Here is an 18,638-nt window from a genome sequence, read left to right on the forward strand (position 1 = left end):
ATAATCAAAAAAATCCAAGTAAGTGTTGTCAAGGATATGGAGCAACTGGAACTCTCATACACTGCTGGTAAATCATAAAAAGGTGCAGCTGTGCCAATGGTGCAGCTGGCAGTTCCTCAAAAGATTAAACAGTTACCACATGACTCAGCAATTGCACTCCTAGACATATACCCAAGAGGGATGAAAATATACATCCACAGAAAAACTTGTACACATAGCAGCCAAAAATGGAAACAACCCAAATGAACAAACAAATAAAATGTGGTACATACATACAATGAAATATTATTCAGCCATTTTCTTTTATGGAATTAGCACCATGGATACTCAGCCATTTTTTAAAAAAAGGAATGAAATACTGTAGCAAATGCTACAGTATGGATGCACCTTGAAAACATTATGCTAAGAAGCTTATCACAAAAAACCACATATTATATCATTCCATTTTTACAAAATGTCTAGAATAGTGAAATCTATAGAGACAGAAAGTAGATTAGTGATTGCTTCAGGGTGGGGGTCTGGGAGGAGGGGAGCACTGTCTGCTAATGGATAAGAGATTTCTTTATGCAATGATGAAGGTGTTCTAAAATTATCAGTAGCAATGGCTGTACAACTCTGTGAATATAATAAAAAAAACACTGAACTATACAATTTAAAAGGGTAAATTGTATGGCATGTAAATTATATCTCAATAAAGCTGTGTTTTTTTAAAGTTACTGATGCCATATTAAAAAAAAATCTACAGTCATTACAATTATTAATACTAATGAACATTTATCAGGCAAGTACCCGTTGAGGAAGTCTTTTTAATAAGCTTACTGAAAGAAGGATAAAATTGCCTTAAAAAGAACTAAGAATCCTGGCTCAAGTGGAACTGCGAAGAACACTGTCTTGAAGTATTTTCTCTACCAAGCAATAAAGTTTGTCTAAAATAAATAAATTCCTGTGAGAAAAATGGAAACAATAACTCTCTAACCTTCTATGAAGGAATAAGCTTTGAAAAGAGTTACTACTCTATAAATAGTATAAGCAGAGATTGTTTGATATATGCTTTGGGAGCAGAAGTAGAAAAATACTAAATAAGGAAAGAATAAACTTTTTTTCCCCTAACTCTTACATTCAGGTCCTAAGGATATAAAGTATTTTAAGGAAAACAGCTCAAATAAACTCTGAGGCCCAGAAATTGTTCTTCTCCTTTTATTGAGAGGAAGGAAAGGGTAGAAAAACATAATATAACTACAAAAAAATAAATTTCATTACTTCCTCTTTCCTTTAAAATTTTTTAGTCTTTGTTTTTATTTTCTTTTAAAAAATTTATATCAGATCAAAAATTTCCAGGCTAGGTATTCTGTAGAATCTTGCCCAGATTAAATCACCCCAATAAACACAAAAATCCCCATTTTCTTGCTTTTTATGCCCTGTAACACTGCTTTACTTATTTGTACAATATTCTATATATTTATGTAGCACTGTAAATATAGTACATAAGTAACAAGAAATGCTGTTTATAACCGTTTGGCTGTTTATAGGTACTGTTAAAATATAAATATAATACATAATGTAAATATAAATCTATTAATTTCCAGTTAATCATATGTTCATGCTAGTTCTTTAAACCTATTATTGTTTTTACCATTTTACTCATTAATAAGCTATACTCCTGCTATATAATTGTAAAAGCAAATAATGACAAAGCTTAATGGTGCACATAGCTCTTTTAAATTGTTTAAAAATTTAAATGAATATAGAACTTTGTGAAATAATCAATAGAAAAATAAGAACACATTAAAAATCAAAACCATTAAAATGAAAAATATATAAAATTAAGAATGTCAATAAATGCAAAGAATAGCAAAACAATCTATGTATTTGGCTAGAAGAGAAAGTCTGTATCTTTGAGCTGCTGATAAAATAACCACACTAATAAAAAAGTGTACTCACCTGGTTTTGGCACCGAGTTGGTCACTGACTGGGGAACTTTTTGGTTAATTAACTCAACACAGTGTCCAGGAAAGAGTCCCACCTGAAGAAAAGCAACGAAGAGAGGATCTAAACCAGCAACCAGACCAATATGTGAACACTGCCAATTCAATTCCAGTAATTCCACAGTCCCTCCCAAATGGTCCTATTATTCCAAGACTCTAAATAACAGATGATGCCAATTACACAAACAAATAATAAAACAATCTGTTGCTATGAGTATACAGAGTCATGTTATTTGTCCAAATATCTAAGGCTGCTTTTTTAGTTTTAGTTTTTAATTTCCAAAACTGTTTTTTACATCAATTAAAAAATTTAGTCTGACAATAAGCTATGCATGCAGAAGGTAAAATTTTATCACTTAATAATTCACTTTGCTGAAATCTCAATCTAGTTTTGTCAACATCTCTGTTGGCAACTTATGTTTATTGTCTTCTCTATGTTTTTTTAAAATCAACGCTAAAGCACAATCCAAAGTTTTTGTGAATTTTCTCTTCAGTCTTCCACAGGTTTCACGAAAAGATACATGACACATAACTTTTTGAAACAAATGCTCATGTACCATCCTAGTATTCACTGCTGTTAAAAAGCTAAGAGTGCATGGATAAGAGGGAAAGCAAAAGAGAAGAACCAGCCAATCTCATCAATGGCAACAGACGCTGGCTTTGAAGAACACACAACATTGACCTTGAACAGAATTGTTTACATGGCTTTTGGTAGAATCCTAACAAGTTGTATTAGGAAATACTGAGTTTTAAATCATCCAGAGATACTGTATAGCCAAGAGAATAAATACAGAGATAAACAGCCTGGAAACAAAAGTAAAAAGGAAATCTTTACCAATATTTATAGATGTTTCCTTAGATAGGAATATAAATGGACTGCCATGCAGCAGATGTTAAAGCTGAAACACGAAAACTACATCACTTTGTATATCCCTCTGTTGACAGACTCTGGGGAAGAGTGGGATAGTCTTCCAAGAGCATGATTCATCATAAAGTTCTGAGCTGTGTAATTTCCATCTGTGTGGGATTATTTTCAAATACTCATTTGCTGCATTCTTATTTCAATTTCTAGATCAATATTCTATGGCCATTTTTAAAATTATGAAGATGTAACTAGTTATCATGAGCTGAAAAGGTGTTATTATTATCAGTTTTGTTCAAAAGATTTGAATTTGGGATTGGTAAAGCCCCTATGCATTGCCTTCCAAAATGATGCTTTAAGTATTTGTTTTATCAGTGAAATTCCATAGCATATTCTACTCAACTGCCTATTTTACTAAATGAGTAGAAATTCTTCCAAGATTGGTTAGAACTAAGTAAGAATCTACTTGAAAAATCTTCATTTTTCTCTTACATAAGTCAATTATCATGAAAGGGCACATGAGGTATTAGTTAACAGCATAGCCTCAAGAGTAAGCATGTCTCAGTTCCATCCTAGGTCTAGACTGAGTGTGTAACTTAGCTTGTTTGTGTTTTAGTTTCTTTATTTAAACATGATACTAATAATACCTACCTCATAAGAGTTGTTATGAGAATTAAATGAATTAATGCAAGTAAGATGCATATAGTAAGCACCAGTTAAATGTTATCTGTTGTTATTCCAATGTGTTGGTCACCAGAAGACCTAGAGGGCTCTAGCTCCTCCATCAAATGGATGTGACACATAATACCATCTTTTGTGTGTGTGTGTGTGTGTGTGTGCTTAAGTTTCTTCACTCTCAAATATTATTCTTCCATAAAATCCCATTTCATTTCACTTCATAAACATCTGCAATTTGCCAAAGAGAAAAGAACAGGTTGTAAACTTAGCTTGCTCATTTCCTAGGCTCTGGGATCTGGAGAAAATTGCTTAATATCTGTCTTAGTTTCCTAATTTGTAACATTAGGGATAACACTACCTATACCTCAAGAGTTTATGTGAAAGTACCTAACTTAGTTTCTAAACTCGAGGATCTTTCAGCAAATAAAAACAAGTTTTCCATCACTTCCTCACAAAGACTGAATAAAGCTTAACGAACTTCTTCAGGAAACTGTATGTATAATAGTTACATCTTCACCTTTTAAATGTGTCACAATATGTTAGGTTTAGGTATGGGGGGAAATGCTATTGCATGCTATATAGAGATCTACAACAGGCTTATCTAATGCTTAACTCCAATCCCGGCCCTTTTGTCTCACTTGGTTATAAAGTGTAATATTACTAAACATTAGCTAAACTATCCAGTTTCCCAACTGCCTGTATCCAGGTGAAGCCAAGGTACACATCAACACAATGCTGCTGCTACTATTCTCCTTTCTTCTGTGAATTCAAGTTATCATGATGGGATCTGTAGCAGCCATCATTTGACCATAAATGAAAGGCCAAGAGGATCTAAGAAACTTTTGCCTACCATCATTAAGCTGCTGACTCAAAAGTAACAGTCCGCTACCCTTGCAATTTACTTTTCTGCTTCTTAAGTCAAAAGCATTCCTAACATTCAAGGAGTCTCATTAGAAATAGTCAGGTCTATAAATTTGTGACATGCAAATTCTATTTTCTTATCACTCATAAAATTTCCAACATAAAATGTATTCTGTTGAAAATATTATACATAAGAATACAACTAACCCCCCAAAATATAGTTAATGTACATTTATACTTTTCTGATAAATAACCTAGTATTTCACTAAATATAAACAATTCTGATGAACTCAAAATGTCAAATGGTAAAAGTGACCAGAACTCTGGCAATATGATCTGTTAACCATGGCACCCTGCTTCATATATTATTCTTTCTGCAGCAGTGGCAATTTCTAAAACTTTAATTTATATAGCTGGAAAGGGAGAGGGGAATTGGGTATACTGGCAGGAATCAAAATGAGATTCAATTCTAGGAAGAGGATGAAAGACAGAGAAAAGACTAGCATCTAGGGCCCATGATGGTAGAGAACCAGGTAACAAAAATATGGTAAAAGATGGAAGAGAACGATGTAGAGACAAGGCTAAGGCAGGTTAGGAATGGGCTTACAGAAAAAGAGAGGCTCTCTACTTTGGTTTTCCCTCAAGTGTCTGAGAAAACACGAAAAAGACCCAGAGATGCTGTTATAACCCATGGTATGCTGGTAAATGTCTAAAAACCAGCTCTCCAAGGGGAAAGGCCTTGATTTACTGTTTGCCAGTATTCATGGTATAAATATTCCACTATGGCTGGTTTCAAGCTACCACCTTGATACAACCAAACACAGAATTGAAAAGAGAAGCAGAGTAGCACTGTGTTATGTAGTATTTGTATCATACAGATACATTAGATGGAAAGAATCTCAAGAACACAAATAATAGTAAAATGTGGTAAAATAATTTTTAAAATGTGATTACTTATTACCTTTGTTTTCATACAATTCATTTAATTATAAATTTATATACTTTAGTTTTTAATAATGGCTGTGTTTAACAACTGTGCTACAAAACTTCACAATTGGCTCCAGCTCACCACTAATCTATATCTATATGCTTGGTCCTGTGCCTGTCCCCTTCCAACAACTCCTGGGAATCAGCTTCTTGCACCTTGGCAAGTATATGGCTCACCCTCTGACTCCAGGAGATTAAAGAGAGACATTGTAATCTGGTTCTTCTGATCTTCTATCTTGAGGATACTCAAACTAAAAAGAAAATCAAGTTTGGCTTCAAAAGTGAGAGTACATATTGAAAAATATTTTGACATAATTTAGAGGGAATATTAGGAAAGAAACTAGCGCAATAAAATAAGCCTGGAGCTTTGTAATCAGTAGGAATGGAAAGAAATCATTGCTTAACAATGAAGCTCAATCCTAACTACAGTCTCTCGGAAGCAACCAACCAAAACCTAAAAAGGAATATCCTACTCTAATTGTTTATTTATTTAATTTATGGCTAGTGAAACTTTAGAGCTGTTAGCATAGCAAAACATTTTTTCATTAAGCTTAGTAAAGCACTGCTCTTATTCCCAAATACGACAGATTTTTCAACTGGAACTATTTGACCTCATAAGTTAAATTTTCTGAATATAACTTCCTATTCTCCCAGGTCTCTAGTATTTATATTCTGTAACAACTGAAGCTAAAATTCAGACATCCTAGCCCCTTCATTCTTATGGGTACCTATTCCTCCTCCTTCTAGTCTTTTTTCTTTCTTTTTTTTTTTTTTTTTTTTTTTGCTGTTTAGTATGGACCCTGTGGTTGACCAGTTGAACTTTCAAATCAGTACCCTAATTTCCTTGCAATATTAATCTTCTGTCAAACCCATCCAACAAACCCCCAAAACTAAATCAATATATGTCCATACTTGCATGTCTGTGTATTGCTGGAGAAAAACCACATCACTGAGGAAATGTGAACCAATGCAAATTCATAGTCTGTTGCCCTAAAAATGCTACTTAAGTTTTCCCACTTCCCAAACATTCTTAGAGAACCTACTCTTCTTTAGGGTTTCTGGCCAATCTGAACCCCACACCCCTGCCAACACCATCCTAGCATAGCTGATCAGACCACAAGTCCATGAGTCAACTAGATTGTCTCTTATCATTTTGGAACTAGGACCAAATCTTTAATTATCTCCATTGAGTTGTTAGAAAATAATATTTTTCATAAACAGGAGGAGGAGACAAGCAACATCTGCTACCTAATGAAAGAAGCAAAAACTGGAAGCAAATCCCTCAATTCCTTATTTTCCAGTTCCTGGTTCCATTATTTGTGGCATAATAATTTTTGCATTTGGTTCTTTGAGATATTCTGACTTATGTCTCCTCCTACTCCCCACTCTCCCTTTATCTCCCCTGCAAAACACCACATTGTTTCTGGTTTCTTTTCCTCATTTATACTGTCCCCTTAAATGTCAACTCTCTAATTTCCAATAAAAAAATTATCTTTGGTGGTTAGATACTTGAGAGTCAGATACAAGTTCAGAAATCAGGATATAAATCTGGGAGTTGGGCATATATAGGTTGGTAGAGTTGAGGGAATGAATAAGACAGCATGGGACAAAGAACATAGAATGAGAAGGCAGGCCAACCCCAAACTTCAGAGGTCTAGCAGAGAAGGATGCCCTGGCAACGGACACTAAGAAGACAGGAGGAACTTTTAAGAGTGTCGTGTCAAATCAGCCAAGAGAAGAAAGTGTCAGGAAAAGGGAAGTCAGATACTGACAAGAGTTTAAGAGGAGTAATGACGTATCCATTTATTCATTAAGCCAGTGACCACGATCAATAAAAGAGAAGAAAACAAGGATAAAGGGTTTAAGAATTTATTTGTGATAGGTGAATATAATGATGGCTCTAGAATCTAGACTAGATAAGGAAAGTGAAGGCAGGAAGTGGGTGACAGGCAAAAACTGAAGGGAACAATGGAATGATGATATTGAGCATAATACTGAGTACTGAGCATAATTGTTTACTGTATAGTAAGAAATTGAGGAGACTGAATTTCTTTTCCCCATTAGTGCAATGAAATATCAAATAAGACAAAACAGATTATAGTTGCTTTAAAATTTTAATTAATTTGCCTTACCTTTTCACCCTGGAAGGAATAAGAAGATAGAGAAGGTATTGTAAGTTGAAGGACACAGAGATAAAAAGACATAAGAGTAGAAAAAAGCAACCTGTGCAATGAGGGGAGAAATCATGGTTAAATTAGGCTGGAACATCTGGTTTTACAAAATAGAGTAGTGGAAAATAAGACTGGAAAATGAGAATAAGGTCAGAGATTATGGATGGTTTTTATGTTATCACAAGAACTTTGAAGTTTCTTCTGTAGGAAATGAAAGTGACAAATTCTAGGCAGAAGAGGGCTGGGAACAGGTATGTTATAGGAAGAAAACTCTAGTAGCAATGTATACCTTTCAAGATGGAAGGAAGGGAGGAAGATAAGCAGGACATGACTTTAGGAATTTGCAAAAATAGAACAGGAAAGACATAATAAAAAACCTATAATATTAAAATGGCATGAAGAATATGAATATAAAAGACATAAGTGGAAAAGACAGAAACTGTCAACTGGATTGGATGCACGAACAAAGTTAAGTCACAGATGCCTCTGCAGTTTTTTTTCCACCTTTATTGAGGTATAATTGACAAATAATAAACTGCACATATCTAAAATGTACATTTTGATAGTTCTTACACATACCCTGAAACTATCACCACAATCAAGATTATGAATGTATTCATCAACCCCAGAGTTTCCTTGTATCTTTGTAATGTCTGCTTCCCCCAACTACTCTCCTCCCATCCCTGCTCCCCAGGCAACCACTGATCCACTTTCTATCATTATACATTACTTTGCATTTCCTATACTTTTATATGATTGTATCACACAGAATGGACTCTGTTGTCTGTCTTCCCTCTTGCAGCATAATTATTTTGAGGATCATTCATGTTGCTATAGGTATCAACATTCCATTCCTTTTTATTCCTAAGTAATATTTCATTGTATGGATTACCACCATTTGTCTATCCATTAATCTGTTGTTGACAGATACTAGGTTGTTTTCAGTTTTAGACTATTAAGCTGCTACGAGCATTCACGTACGAGTTTTCAAATGGACACAGGTTTTTTTTCTCTTGGGTAAGTACCTACAAGTGGAAGGGCTAGATCAGGTATTAAGTGTACAGAAAATCCTCACTTAACATCCCCCTTGGTAGGTTCTTAGAAACTGCAACTTTAAATGAACCGACATACTGCATGTCTGCAGTATAAACTTAACTCATTTGTATCAATTAGCCTATGGTAAAACTGGTTTCATTATATAGTATGTCATTTCACTTAAATTCATAGTTTCCAAGAATGTAGTTTCCAACGATGTTAAGTGAGGACTTACTGTATGTTTAACTTAAGAAACTGCCATACTGTTTTCCAAATTGGTTGTGGCATCTTATATTCCCAGCAGCACTGTATGAGAGTTTCAATTCCTCCACATCTTTGCCATTCTAATAAGTATGATGCAATACATCATTGTTGTTTTAACTTGCATTTCTCTACTGACTATTGATGTTGAGTATCTCTTTATGTGTTTATTTATCATTCATATATCCTCTGGTAATATGTCTGTTCCAATCTTTGCCTATTTTTTAAATCGAGTTCTGTTTCCTTATTGAGTTTGAGTTTTGATTTTTGTTTGTTTGTTTGTTTGAGACAGAGTCTCACTCTGTTGCCCCAGCTAAAGTGTAGTGGCATCATCATAGCTCCCAGCAACCTGAAACTCCTGGTTTCAAGTAATCCTCCTGCCTCAGCCTACTGAGTAGCTGGGACCACAGGGGTGCACCACCACTCCCAGTGGGAGCTCTTTGTATGTTCTGGATACAAGTCCTTTGTCAGATATAATCATTTTAAGTATTTTCTCCCAATCTGCGATTTGTGTTTTATTCTCTTAACATCTTTCAAAGAGCAGAAACTTTATTTACACATTTTGATGAAATTCAACTTATCATTTTTATGAATTCTTCTTTTGATGTTACATTTAGGAAATCTTTGCCTAATCCAAAGTCACAAAAGCTTTCCCCTATGTTTTCTCCTAGAACTTTTATAGTTTATGCTTTACATTTAGGTATATGTCCATTTTGGGTTAATTTTACAGATGGTGCAAGAAATAAAGTTTATTTTGGAGATATATGATATCCAATTGTTCCACTGCCATTTGTAAAATAGACCATGTTTTTTCACTGAATTGACTTTGGAATCTTGTTGAAAATCAGTCGTCCATGTATGTATGGATCTATTTTAGGACTCTTTTGTGTTCCACTGATCTACTAATCTATCTTTCCACCAATACTACACTCTGTTGATACTGTAGCTTTATAGTAAATTTTCAATTATTGTTATTTCTCCAACTTTTTTCTTTTTCAAATTTGTTTTGATTAGTCTAGGTCCTTTGCATCTCCATACAAATTAATCCATCAATTTCTACACAGAGTTTGCTGGGATTTTGATTCAGATCAATTTGGGAAGAAATGACATCTTAATAATATAAACTCTTCCAAACCATAAACACAAGATACTTCCCCACTTATTTGGGTCATCTTTAATTTCTCTCAGCCTTGTTTTATAATTTTCAGTATACAGATCGTTCACATCTTTTTTTCAGATATATCCATAAGTATTTCATATTTTTGATGCTATTATAAATGGGTTTTATATTTTATGACTAATGTTAATGCTGCTGGTCTGTGGATTACATTTACAGTAACAAGGTCCTCATGTAATTGTCCCAAGTATTTATATTTAAATACATATTGTATATTTTAAATTCATAAATTACTTTCCTTTTATTTCTCCTTCATATTATATGTGAGTATTTATACTGATTTTTTTGAAATTCTGTATTAATGTAGGTAGGTATATTATTTGTGAATTTCATTTCAGAATCATAATTATGAAGGGATTTTAGAACTAAAGAGAGGGTACAGGGCTCGATGAGATTAAGAACTACTGCCCTAAACCATTCTATCAATAATTTCTATGAAACTGAATGTTTAAGCATCACCTGCTAAGACATATTCTGATGTCATAAGTTAACAAAATGCTATCAATTGGCAAATTTATCTCTAAACACCAATGACAACTGCTAACAGCACTAATAAGAAAAATAAAAACAGCACCAACAAATAAAGAAAATAAATTAGGAAAATTTACACATTTCTGTGATCCAAAGTGGGGAAAAAGTATAAAATTGACTCATCATGTCTGTGTTCTGGTCTTGGCTATACCACGTACTTACTGTCTTTGTGAAACAGAACAATTTATCTCAATTCCTTTGTCTCCAGATTTCTATCATTTTAAAATGACAGTTTAGAACCAGATGGTCCACTATCAGCCTTCCTACTATAGAAATCTATGATTCATACAAGTAAACACTTAGGAGCCACTACTGTTCATTAAATTACTACTACGATCTGTTGTTTGCCCAAAATGCCTATGTTTCAATCTAAGCTCTGCACTAGACAGCAGAATAACAATAGGCTAACTGTTTAACCTACAGTGCTTTAGTTTCTTCATTTGTAAAATGAGATAATAATGGCACCTTTTTCATGGAGTTGTAAGAATTAAAGGTGAATGGAAAACAATTTGAACAGCAGACATAAGAAGTACTCAAGAAATGTCAGCAAATACTTTTATCTGCAGTACCACAGGTCTTATATAAGCAGATAAACTGCCTTCCTCCATTAAACTACTATAGGGTACAAGGTTTCTGAATAGCTGCCCTTTGGGATAAAGAAGACTTTTCTGAAAATAAATTATTTGGAATCACATTAAACTCTTGAGGTAAGAAAACTTTTATTGTCTAACAACCACTTCTCTGATATTTATGCACAAAAAACACAAAACGTTCTGGGCTAACTATGAAAAAATAAAACAGCTGATCCTTGGTCATCTTATGGAGAACCAATAGAACATGAGCTGTATAAAATTTTGTTACTCTCTAAATGTGATTTTATCCAGTAGATGAACCATAGCCCAAATGTGTTACAAGGGGAGAGTTTTCTGGGAGGAGGAACAGAACAATTGCTTAACCGTGTTTTATTGCTCCCTTTATCTGTGCACAGGATAAACAACGGGAGGCTGATCCGTGGTTCTCACATTTTGTGCATAATAATCTCTTGAGAAACTTGTTAACATTCAGACTTCTGACCCCATCCCCTGAGATTCTGAGGATCAGTATCCAGTTTTAACACATTTCTCAGGCCACTGTTGCTAGTCGGTCCCAGGTAAAGCTCTGAGAAACACTGTACTAAGTAAACAATCCTCAAAGATACATGCTATATTTGTGTAATGCCTTTTACCTAAGAAAGCAAGGCTCTCCAGGCCTCACCCCAAATTTCCAACAATAGTCTACAGACAGGAATACAAATGTTTTTTTTTTTTTTTTTGAGACAGAGTCTCACTTTGTTGCCCGGGCTAGAGTGAGTGCCGTGGCATCAGCCTAGCTCACAGCAACCTCAGACTCCTGGGCTTAAGCGATCCTACTGCCTCAGCCTCCCGAGTAGCTGGGACTACAGGCATGAGCCACCATGCCCGGCTAATTTTTTTGTATATATATTTTTAGTTGGCCAGATAATTTCTTTCTATTTTTAGTAGAGACGGGGTCTCGCTCTTGCTCAGGCTGGTCTCGAACTCCTGACCTTGAGCGATCCACCCGCCTCGGCCTCCCAGAGCTAGGATTACAGGCGTGAGCCACCGCGCCCGGCCAGGAATACAAATCTGATAATAATGCCAAGTTAGTTTTTTAAAAGAAGAAAAAAAAAGCAGAGGTTTTTTTTTTTTTTTCCTGAAGTACATTATATGATGAAACACCTCAGAAAACAAAGATAAAAGATTGAATATACTCCTTAGGTGACAAATAAAAAACACAGATTTCAGAATTTCAAATTACTGTAGTTAATATAATTTCACACTTCCTACTCCCAGAAGTTTAAGAAAAGAAAGAGAGTCATGGTATAATTTAAACACATGGATGAACTTATCCTTCTGTTCCCACAGCTAAATTATGGTCCGGGCTGGTGAATTACACGGACTAGAACTCAGCACAACGCTGATCTTCACCAACTACCAGCTGACTGCAGAGTTTACCTACAGCAACACGGATAAAAATATAGTCAGTCTCACATCCTACCCGCAACTACCTAAAATAAAATTTTGGGGCTTAGGCCCAGGGATTTGATATTTTTAACATGTTCTCCAGTGATTCTTACATACACTAAAGTTTGAGAATCAGCGGGAAAGAGGAAGTGAAAAGAATTATTGGTAACCAAATAATGAAGATAGCAGTACAGCATCCTTAAGTATATTTAGTAAATGCTATTCCTTGGACTCGATTTTTTTTTGACTACTAAACACCTATTAGGATGGCTAAAAATTGTTTAAAACTGACAATTATCAAATGCTGGTGAGTTTGCTGAACAACAGAAACTCTCATTTATTGCCGGTAAGAACACAAAATGAGATAGCCACTTTAGAAGACAGTGTGGTGGTTTCTTACAAAACTAAGCATACTCTTACTATATGATCCAGCAATTGCGCTCCTTGCTACTTACTTTAAGGACTTGAAAACTTATGTCCACAAAAACCCTGCACACAGATGTTTATAGCAGCTTTATTCATAACTGCCAAAACATGGAAGCAACCAAGATGCCCTTCAGTGTGTGAATGAATGAACTGTGGTATATCTACAACACCAGATATTATTAATAGATAGTGATAAAAAAGGAGCTATCAAGTCATGGAAAGACATGGAGGAATCTTAGAAGTATATTGCTAAGTAAAATAAAACAATCAGAAAAGGCTACATACTATATGATTCCAACTATATGACATTTTAGAAAAGGCAAAACTATGGAGACAGTATAACATCAGTGGTGATGCAGGGCTCGAGGGGAGGGGGGATGAACACGTGAAGCACAGATTTTTGGGGTGGTGAAACTATTCAGTATGAAACTGTGATGGTGGATACCTGCCATTATGCGTATGTCAAAACCCATCCAATGTATAATACCAAGAGTGAAACTTACTATAAAAGATGGGCGTTAGTTAATAATAGCACATCAATACTGGTTCATCAGTTATAAAAAAAAAAAAAAAAGCAAGCCTCAAAATTGTTTCAGCCATTGTGGGGTAGGATTTGAGACTATTCTTATCTCTGTGATTCTGGCCCAGGTTTTTCCTCAGATCACTCTTGGACAAACAGTGCTTACTCAGTGCTGTAGGTAAACTCAGCTAATCAGCTGATTGTTGGTAATGATCAGCATTTTGCTGCTTCTGTTCAATGCACTATAAAGCAAGATGTGAACGACACGGGAAACTGGGGGAGGGGTATTACATAAATCTGTGAACTATCTGCTCAATCATTTGGCAAATCTAAAACTGTACTAAAAATCAGGTCTATCAAATTATTTTTTAAAATAATAATAAATTAACACAAAGTTACAACACAGCAACTACACAGCAGCAGTTCACAGCAATATTAAGTTAAGGAAAGGCCTCTCCACTGAGATCTGTACCCTGTCACGCCCTGACAGCTGGCCAGAAAGTAAACAACACACACACACGACCTTGACAAAAGAAACAGTGGAGTCCACGTAACACCACAGAAACGCATCACGCTGAGCACAGCTGCGAGTGCAGACGCACAGGCCCGGCACTGACAACGTGCTTCAGAAAGCTTTCCAGCAGTGCTGAGAGGGTGACGCCTCAGCTGACTTGGCCCCCACCGCGGGAAGCAGCGGCCCACATCCTTGCTCCCCTTCTCTCGCTCTCCTGAGAGTGATATGCACTAAGTGATGACAACCCCCAGAAAACCACTCTCCTGGCCACACCAATGCCTAGATGAGCCTCTTGTCTCCTACACTGCTAGGGCAGCCGGCCTGCATCTCTGTGCGTCCTCCTCCGTGGTCTGCTGACAGGGCCCAGTTTACAGAGTCCACGTGTGACCAGAGCCAGTCAAGCCAGCTCACCAAGGTGCACGCTGTTCCATACCTGGCTAGACTGCCTGTTTCCACTGACAGAAGCATCAACAGGTCATGTGCACATCTCCTCAGCAGTCACACACAAGACTGTGCTCCAGTGTCACCTCCTTCAGGAAGCTCTCCTAGACCTCCCAACGACTCCTGGTGGGTCCTGAACCTCCCCACTCACTGGAGAGATGCTGAACCGAGTACCAAGGCCTGCTAGTCTTCTATGTCCTGCCTGCCCTTGGCCTGGGAACCAGCCTGGCTCAGGCAGGCCCTGCTCTTTATCAAGTCTGTGTCAGAGTGTGCCCAAGGAGCCTTCAGACCAGGCCTAAAGGTGGCCCAACCCTCCTTTTCCAACCAGGACTGTTGGTACCTATTATGGGCTGAATTGTGTCTCCCCAAAATCCATATGTTGAATTCCTAACCCCTAATACCTCAGAGTGTGACTATAGTCATCCCTCAGCATACTCAGGGGACTGATTCCAGGACTCCCGCATAAACCAATATTGGCACACACTCAAGTGCCTCAGTCAGCGCTGCAGAACTTGATGTTCCAAAAGCAGTATATTCGGGTTTTGCATCCCACAAATACTATGTCTTCCATCCATGATTAACTGAAAAAATCCACAGATAAGTGAACCTGCACAATTCAAACCCATGCTGTTCAAGGATCAACTATATATTTAGAGATAGGGCTTTTCGAGGTAATTAGGTTAAATGAGGTCATGTGGGTGGGCCTTAATCTAACCTGACTGGTGTCCTTATAAGAGGAGGAGGTTGGGACACAGAAAACCACAAACACAGAGGCCACGTAAGGACATAGTGCAAAGGCAGCCATCTACAAGCCAAGGAGAGAGAAAAACCTCAGAAGAAACCAAACCTCTGGCATTTTGGCATCTAGCTTCCAGAATTGTGAGAAAATAAATTCTGTTACTTCAAGATACCTAGTCCGTGTTATTTTGTTATGGTAGCCCTAGCAGACTAACACAGAACCTAACAGACAACTGAAAGAATAAATGAACCTTACAAAGCCATGCCCAATAAAGGGAAAAAAAATCTCTCTTACACACATACACACACACAATATGAGATTATTTGCATTCTGAATTTGTATCACCCACCTATATCAGAATACACAAAGTATAGAAATTCATATATAATTTACATAGAGAAATTTTAAAATCTGAATATTATCCTTCTAAAAGGAGTTACATAAAAATGCCCTTATAAAGAACATGTTTCTCTAATAATTTTTAGACTATTAACTGACTTTTAAAAATTCAAATGTTAGAAAAGCTATGATATAATATATCCACTACATAAAGGAAGAAGGTCCAGTAGTAACATAAACTAGTGGTTTTCAGCTCTACTGAGGCCCCTCTGGGTTGCTGCAGGAGGCCTCAGGGAAGCCAGCCAGGCAGGCTCTGTCGGGTGCAAGGCCCAGCGTGCCTGACTTGAACCAATCAGGGCAGCTCCACTGTTACCTTTTCTCATATTGAGACTCTGTGCAAGATTCTGTTTGATTATTAATTCTACTGGGTTAAGAAAAATTATAAAAACTACTGGACTAAGATATTATTCCAGTTATCTCAAACTGGAACATCAGGATACAAAAAGAACTCTGGGACCGGGCGTGGCGGTGCATGCCTGTAGCCCCAGTACTCAGGAAGGAGGCAGGAGGATCACTTGAGCCCAGGTGTTTAAGGTTGCTGTGAGCTACGATGCCACTGCCCTCTAGCCCAGGCAATAGAGTGAGACACTGTATCAAAAAAAAAAAAAAAAAAAAAAAAAGAGCTCTGATTTACACTTACCATATATATGGACAATTCTGATTATCTTCCTCTCTCAACAGAATGTCTGAGGAGGGGCACAAGGTTAAAATTCAAAAATACCTAAGATGGGCAGGGAACGTCACGAGGAGCCTGAATAGTTTTTCCCTGGCAAACAATTTATTAATCATCACATAAAAACATAACACACAGTAACAGCTATGTTTCTACCAGTAAACATGTTCACTTTGCAGTCCACAGTCGGTTAATCTTTACTACATTCCCTGCTGGTTGGGAAGGAAAGATGTTCCTTTCTATAGTGTAGAAAACTGTGACGGAGAAAGTTAATAATCTGAGAGTGAATGTAGAAATCATGTTTAGTGTTCTTTAGGCAACGGGGACACAGCAGACCTGGATTTGAGTCCCTACTCCAGTAACTTACTGATTTAGCATTCTGGCTGTCTTCTCAAACAGTCTGTCTTCTTTCCATAACAATGGGGATAATAACTACCTAGAAGCTTGTGACATTAAATTAAAGAAAACACTGCATGTGAAGTGCTGAGATGTACTTTGCAGGTAACAGATGCTCAACAACTCTCCCCTGTCACACTTCCCCGGCAACAGCCATGTGCACTCTTACAAATGGACTAGTGTGTAGGAACAAGGAATGGTGAACGGTGTAAACGTTCCTTAAACTACTGGAGTCCTTTATAAAAAGTTTTGACCATGATATTTAAAGATTCACTCCTGGCTGTATGGACCCCCACTGCCCCACACAGACACAAACACATCACTCCTCTACTCACAAGCACACTCCAGCATCACTTACAGAGACTCGCCTGCCTTTCTAAGACCAATCAAGATGAAAAATAGTGTTCCTGTAGGAACAATTTTTCATTATCAATTACAAATTAATCCGCGAAGTTAAAAAATTTGTTTTTATTTTAAATAATTGGCTTGGAAATAAATTAATTTTAACTAGCTTTAGACTAGTTAACTTATATTAATTTTGAAAAAATTAGTTTGTTTAGACAATTTGTGTGAGTCTCAATAAAATAGGAATAAAAATCTACACCTAGAATAGAGTTAGTATTCAATAAATGTTTACACAAAAAAGGGAAAACCTATTACTGTTTTTATAATCATAGAATTAAAATGTCAAGAAGGAATAGAGAGGTTCTAAGTGGAGCCCTCTGATTTTAAAAAGAGACTGAAGTCCAAAGAAAGCAAATGACTTTCTAAAGTTATATAAGAAAGTTAGTAGTGGTTGGCAAGACCAAAATATAACTGTCACTTCAAAGCCAAATTTATTTTTTGGTTATCTTTGAAACCCTGAGGTCTATAATTCATTTCCATTAACATGGAGAATTGACCCTTTAATGGGAAAACAGATCATCCCAGTCTTCTGTTTAGTTTTATATTTATTCAAAAGCACCTATTATTCATAGCAGTTAAGAAATCAGAGCACAAATGAAGGAGGACCCTAATAGTACAAAGAAGGAAAGTTGTAATATAATTTTTCTGTACTTAATCAGCAAATTAAATTGTTATAGGTGCTTTTTTAATAGAGAAAGGGATAAAAATAAATTTGTAAAATAAAAACCAGAATTATTTATATTTAAGAATCTACATTTATTGATCAAAAATTATACATCAGGCCTGGTCTAAGTACTTTACATTTTTATCCTTATACATTTAATCTTCATGACAACCCTGTGAGGTAAAGAATAGTCCTGCAATCCCCATTTGTAAAATGGGGAAACTGAGGCACAGAGAGTTACACTATTTGTCCAAGATAACACAGGATTAATACCCAGACAATGTGGCACCAGAATCCACACTCTTAGCCACCACGCTGTACTGTTTTAAATTATATTAAAAAGATAATAATTTGTTTTTGTTTAAAATGTACTTAAAGTTCAAAATGTTTATATAATAGTTACCAAATTTCTAACTATACAGCATGTGCATGTTATTTATGTAGCATTTAAGTAACACTTTTCTAAGTAGAACACAAAAAACCATAGACTATATATTAAGGATAGAATTTTAAGGCATTTTCACAGGCTCCTCTATGGATAGTTTTAAAAGATAAAAGAAAACCCATCTATTGTATGGAAATTAGTGCTAAGACAATCTAAAAGATGCCATTATCAGGTCTCAATTTTTTTTTAGCTATTTGGCAGTCCCCTCTTATCCACAGGGGATATGTTCCAAGACCCCAGTGGATGCCTAAAATTGTGATAGCACTGAATCCTAAATATACTTAGTTTTCCCCTATGCATACATGCCTATGATAAAGTTTAATTATACCTTAGCACAATAAGAGATTACCAACAATAACTAATAATGAAATAAAACAATTAAGTAAAATAATGGTTACTTGAACATAAGCACTGCAATACCTCGACAGTTGATCTGGTAACTAGGAG

At 36.1% G+C, this 18,638-nt stretch overlaps 1 protein-coding gene across 3 annotated transcripts in view; it reads right to left on the reverse strand.

Moving 5' to 3' along the window:
- ARHGAP32 (Rho GTPase activating protein 32) overlaps nucleotides 1–18,638 on the reverse strand; it is a 201,936-nt gene that overhangs the window by 62,834 nt on the left and 120,464 nt on the right. For all 3 annotated transcript variants that reach the window (XM_045555418.1, XM_045555417.1, XM_045555419.1), the window contains one exon: nucleotides 1,942–2,023. In XM_045555418.1, coding sequence (XP_045411374.1) covers nucleotides 1,942–2,023 — 82 coding nt within the window. The remainder of the gene's footprint in view (nucleotides 1–1,941; nucleotides 2,024–18,638) is intronic.

The sequence above is a fragment of the Lemur catta genome, chromosome 7, assembly GCF_020740605.2.
Source record: "Lemur catta isolate mLemCat1 chromosome 7, mLemCat1.pri, whole genome shotgun sequence".
NCBI classification, from domain to species: Eukaryota; Metazoa; Chordata; class Mammalia; order Primates; family Lemuridae; genus Lemur; species Lemur catta.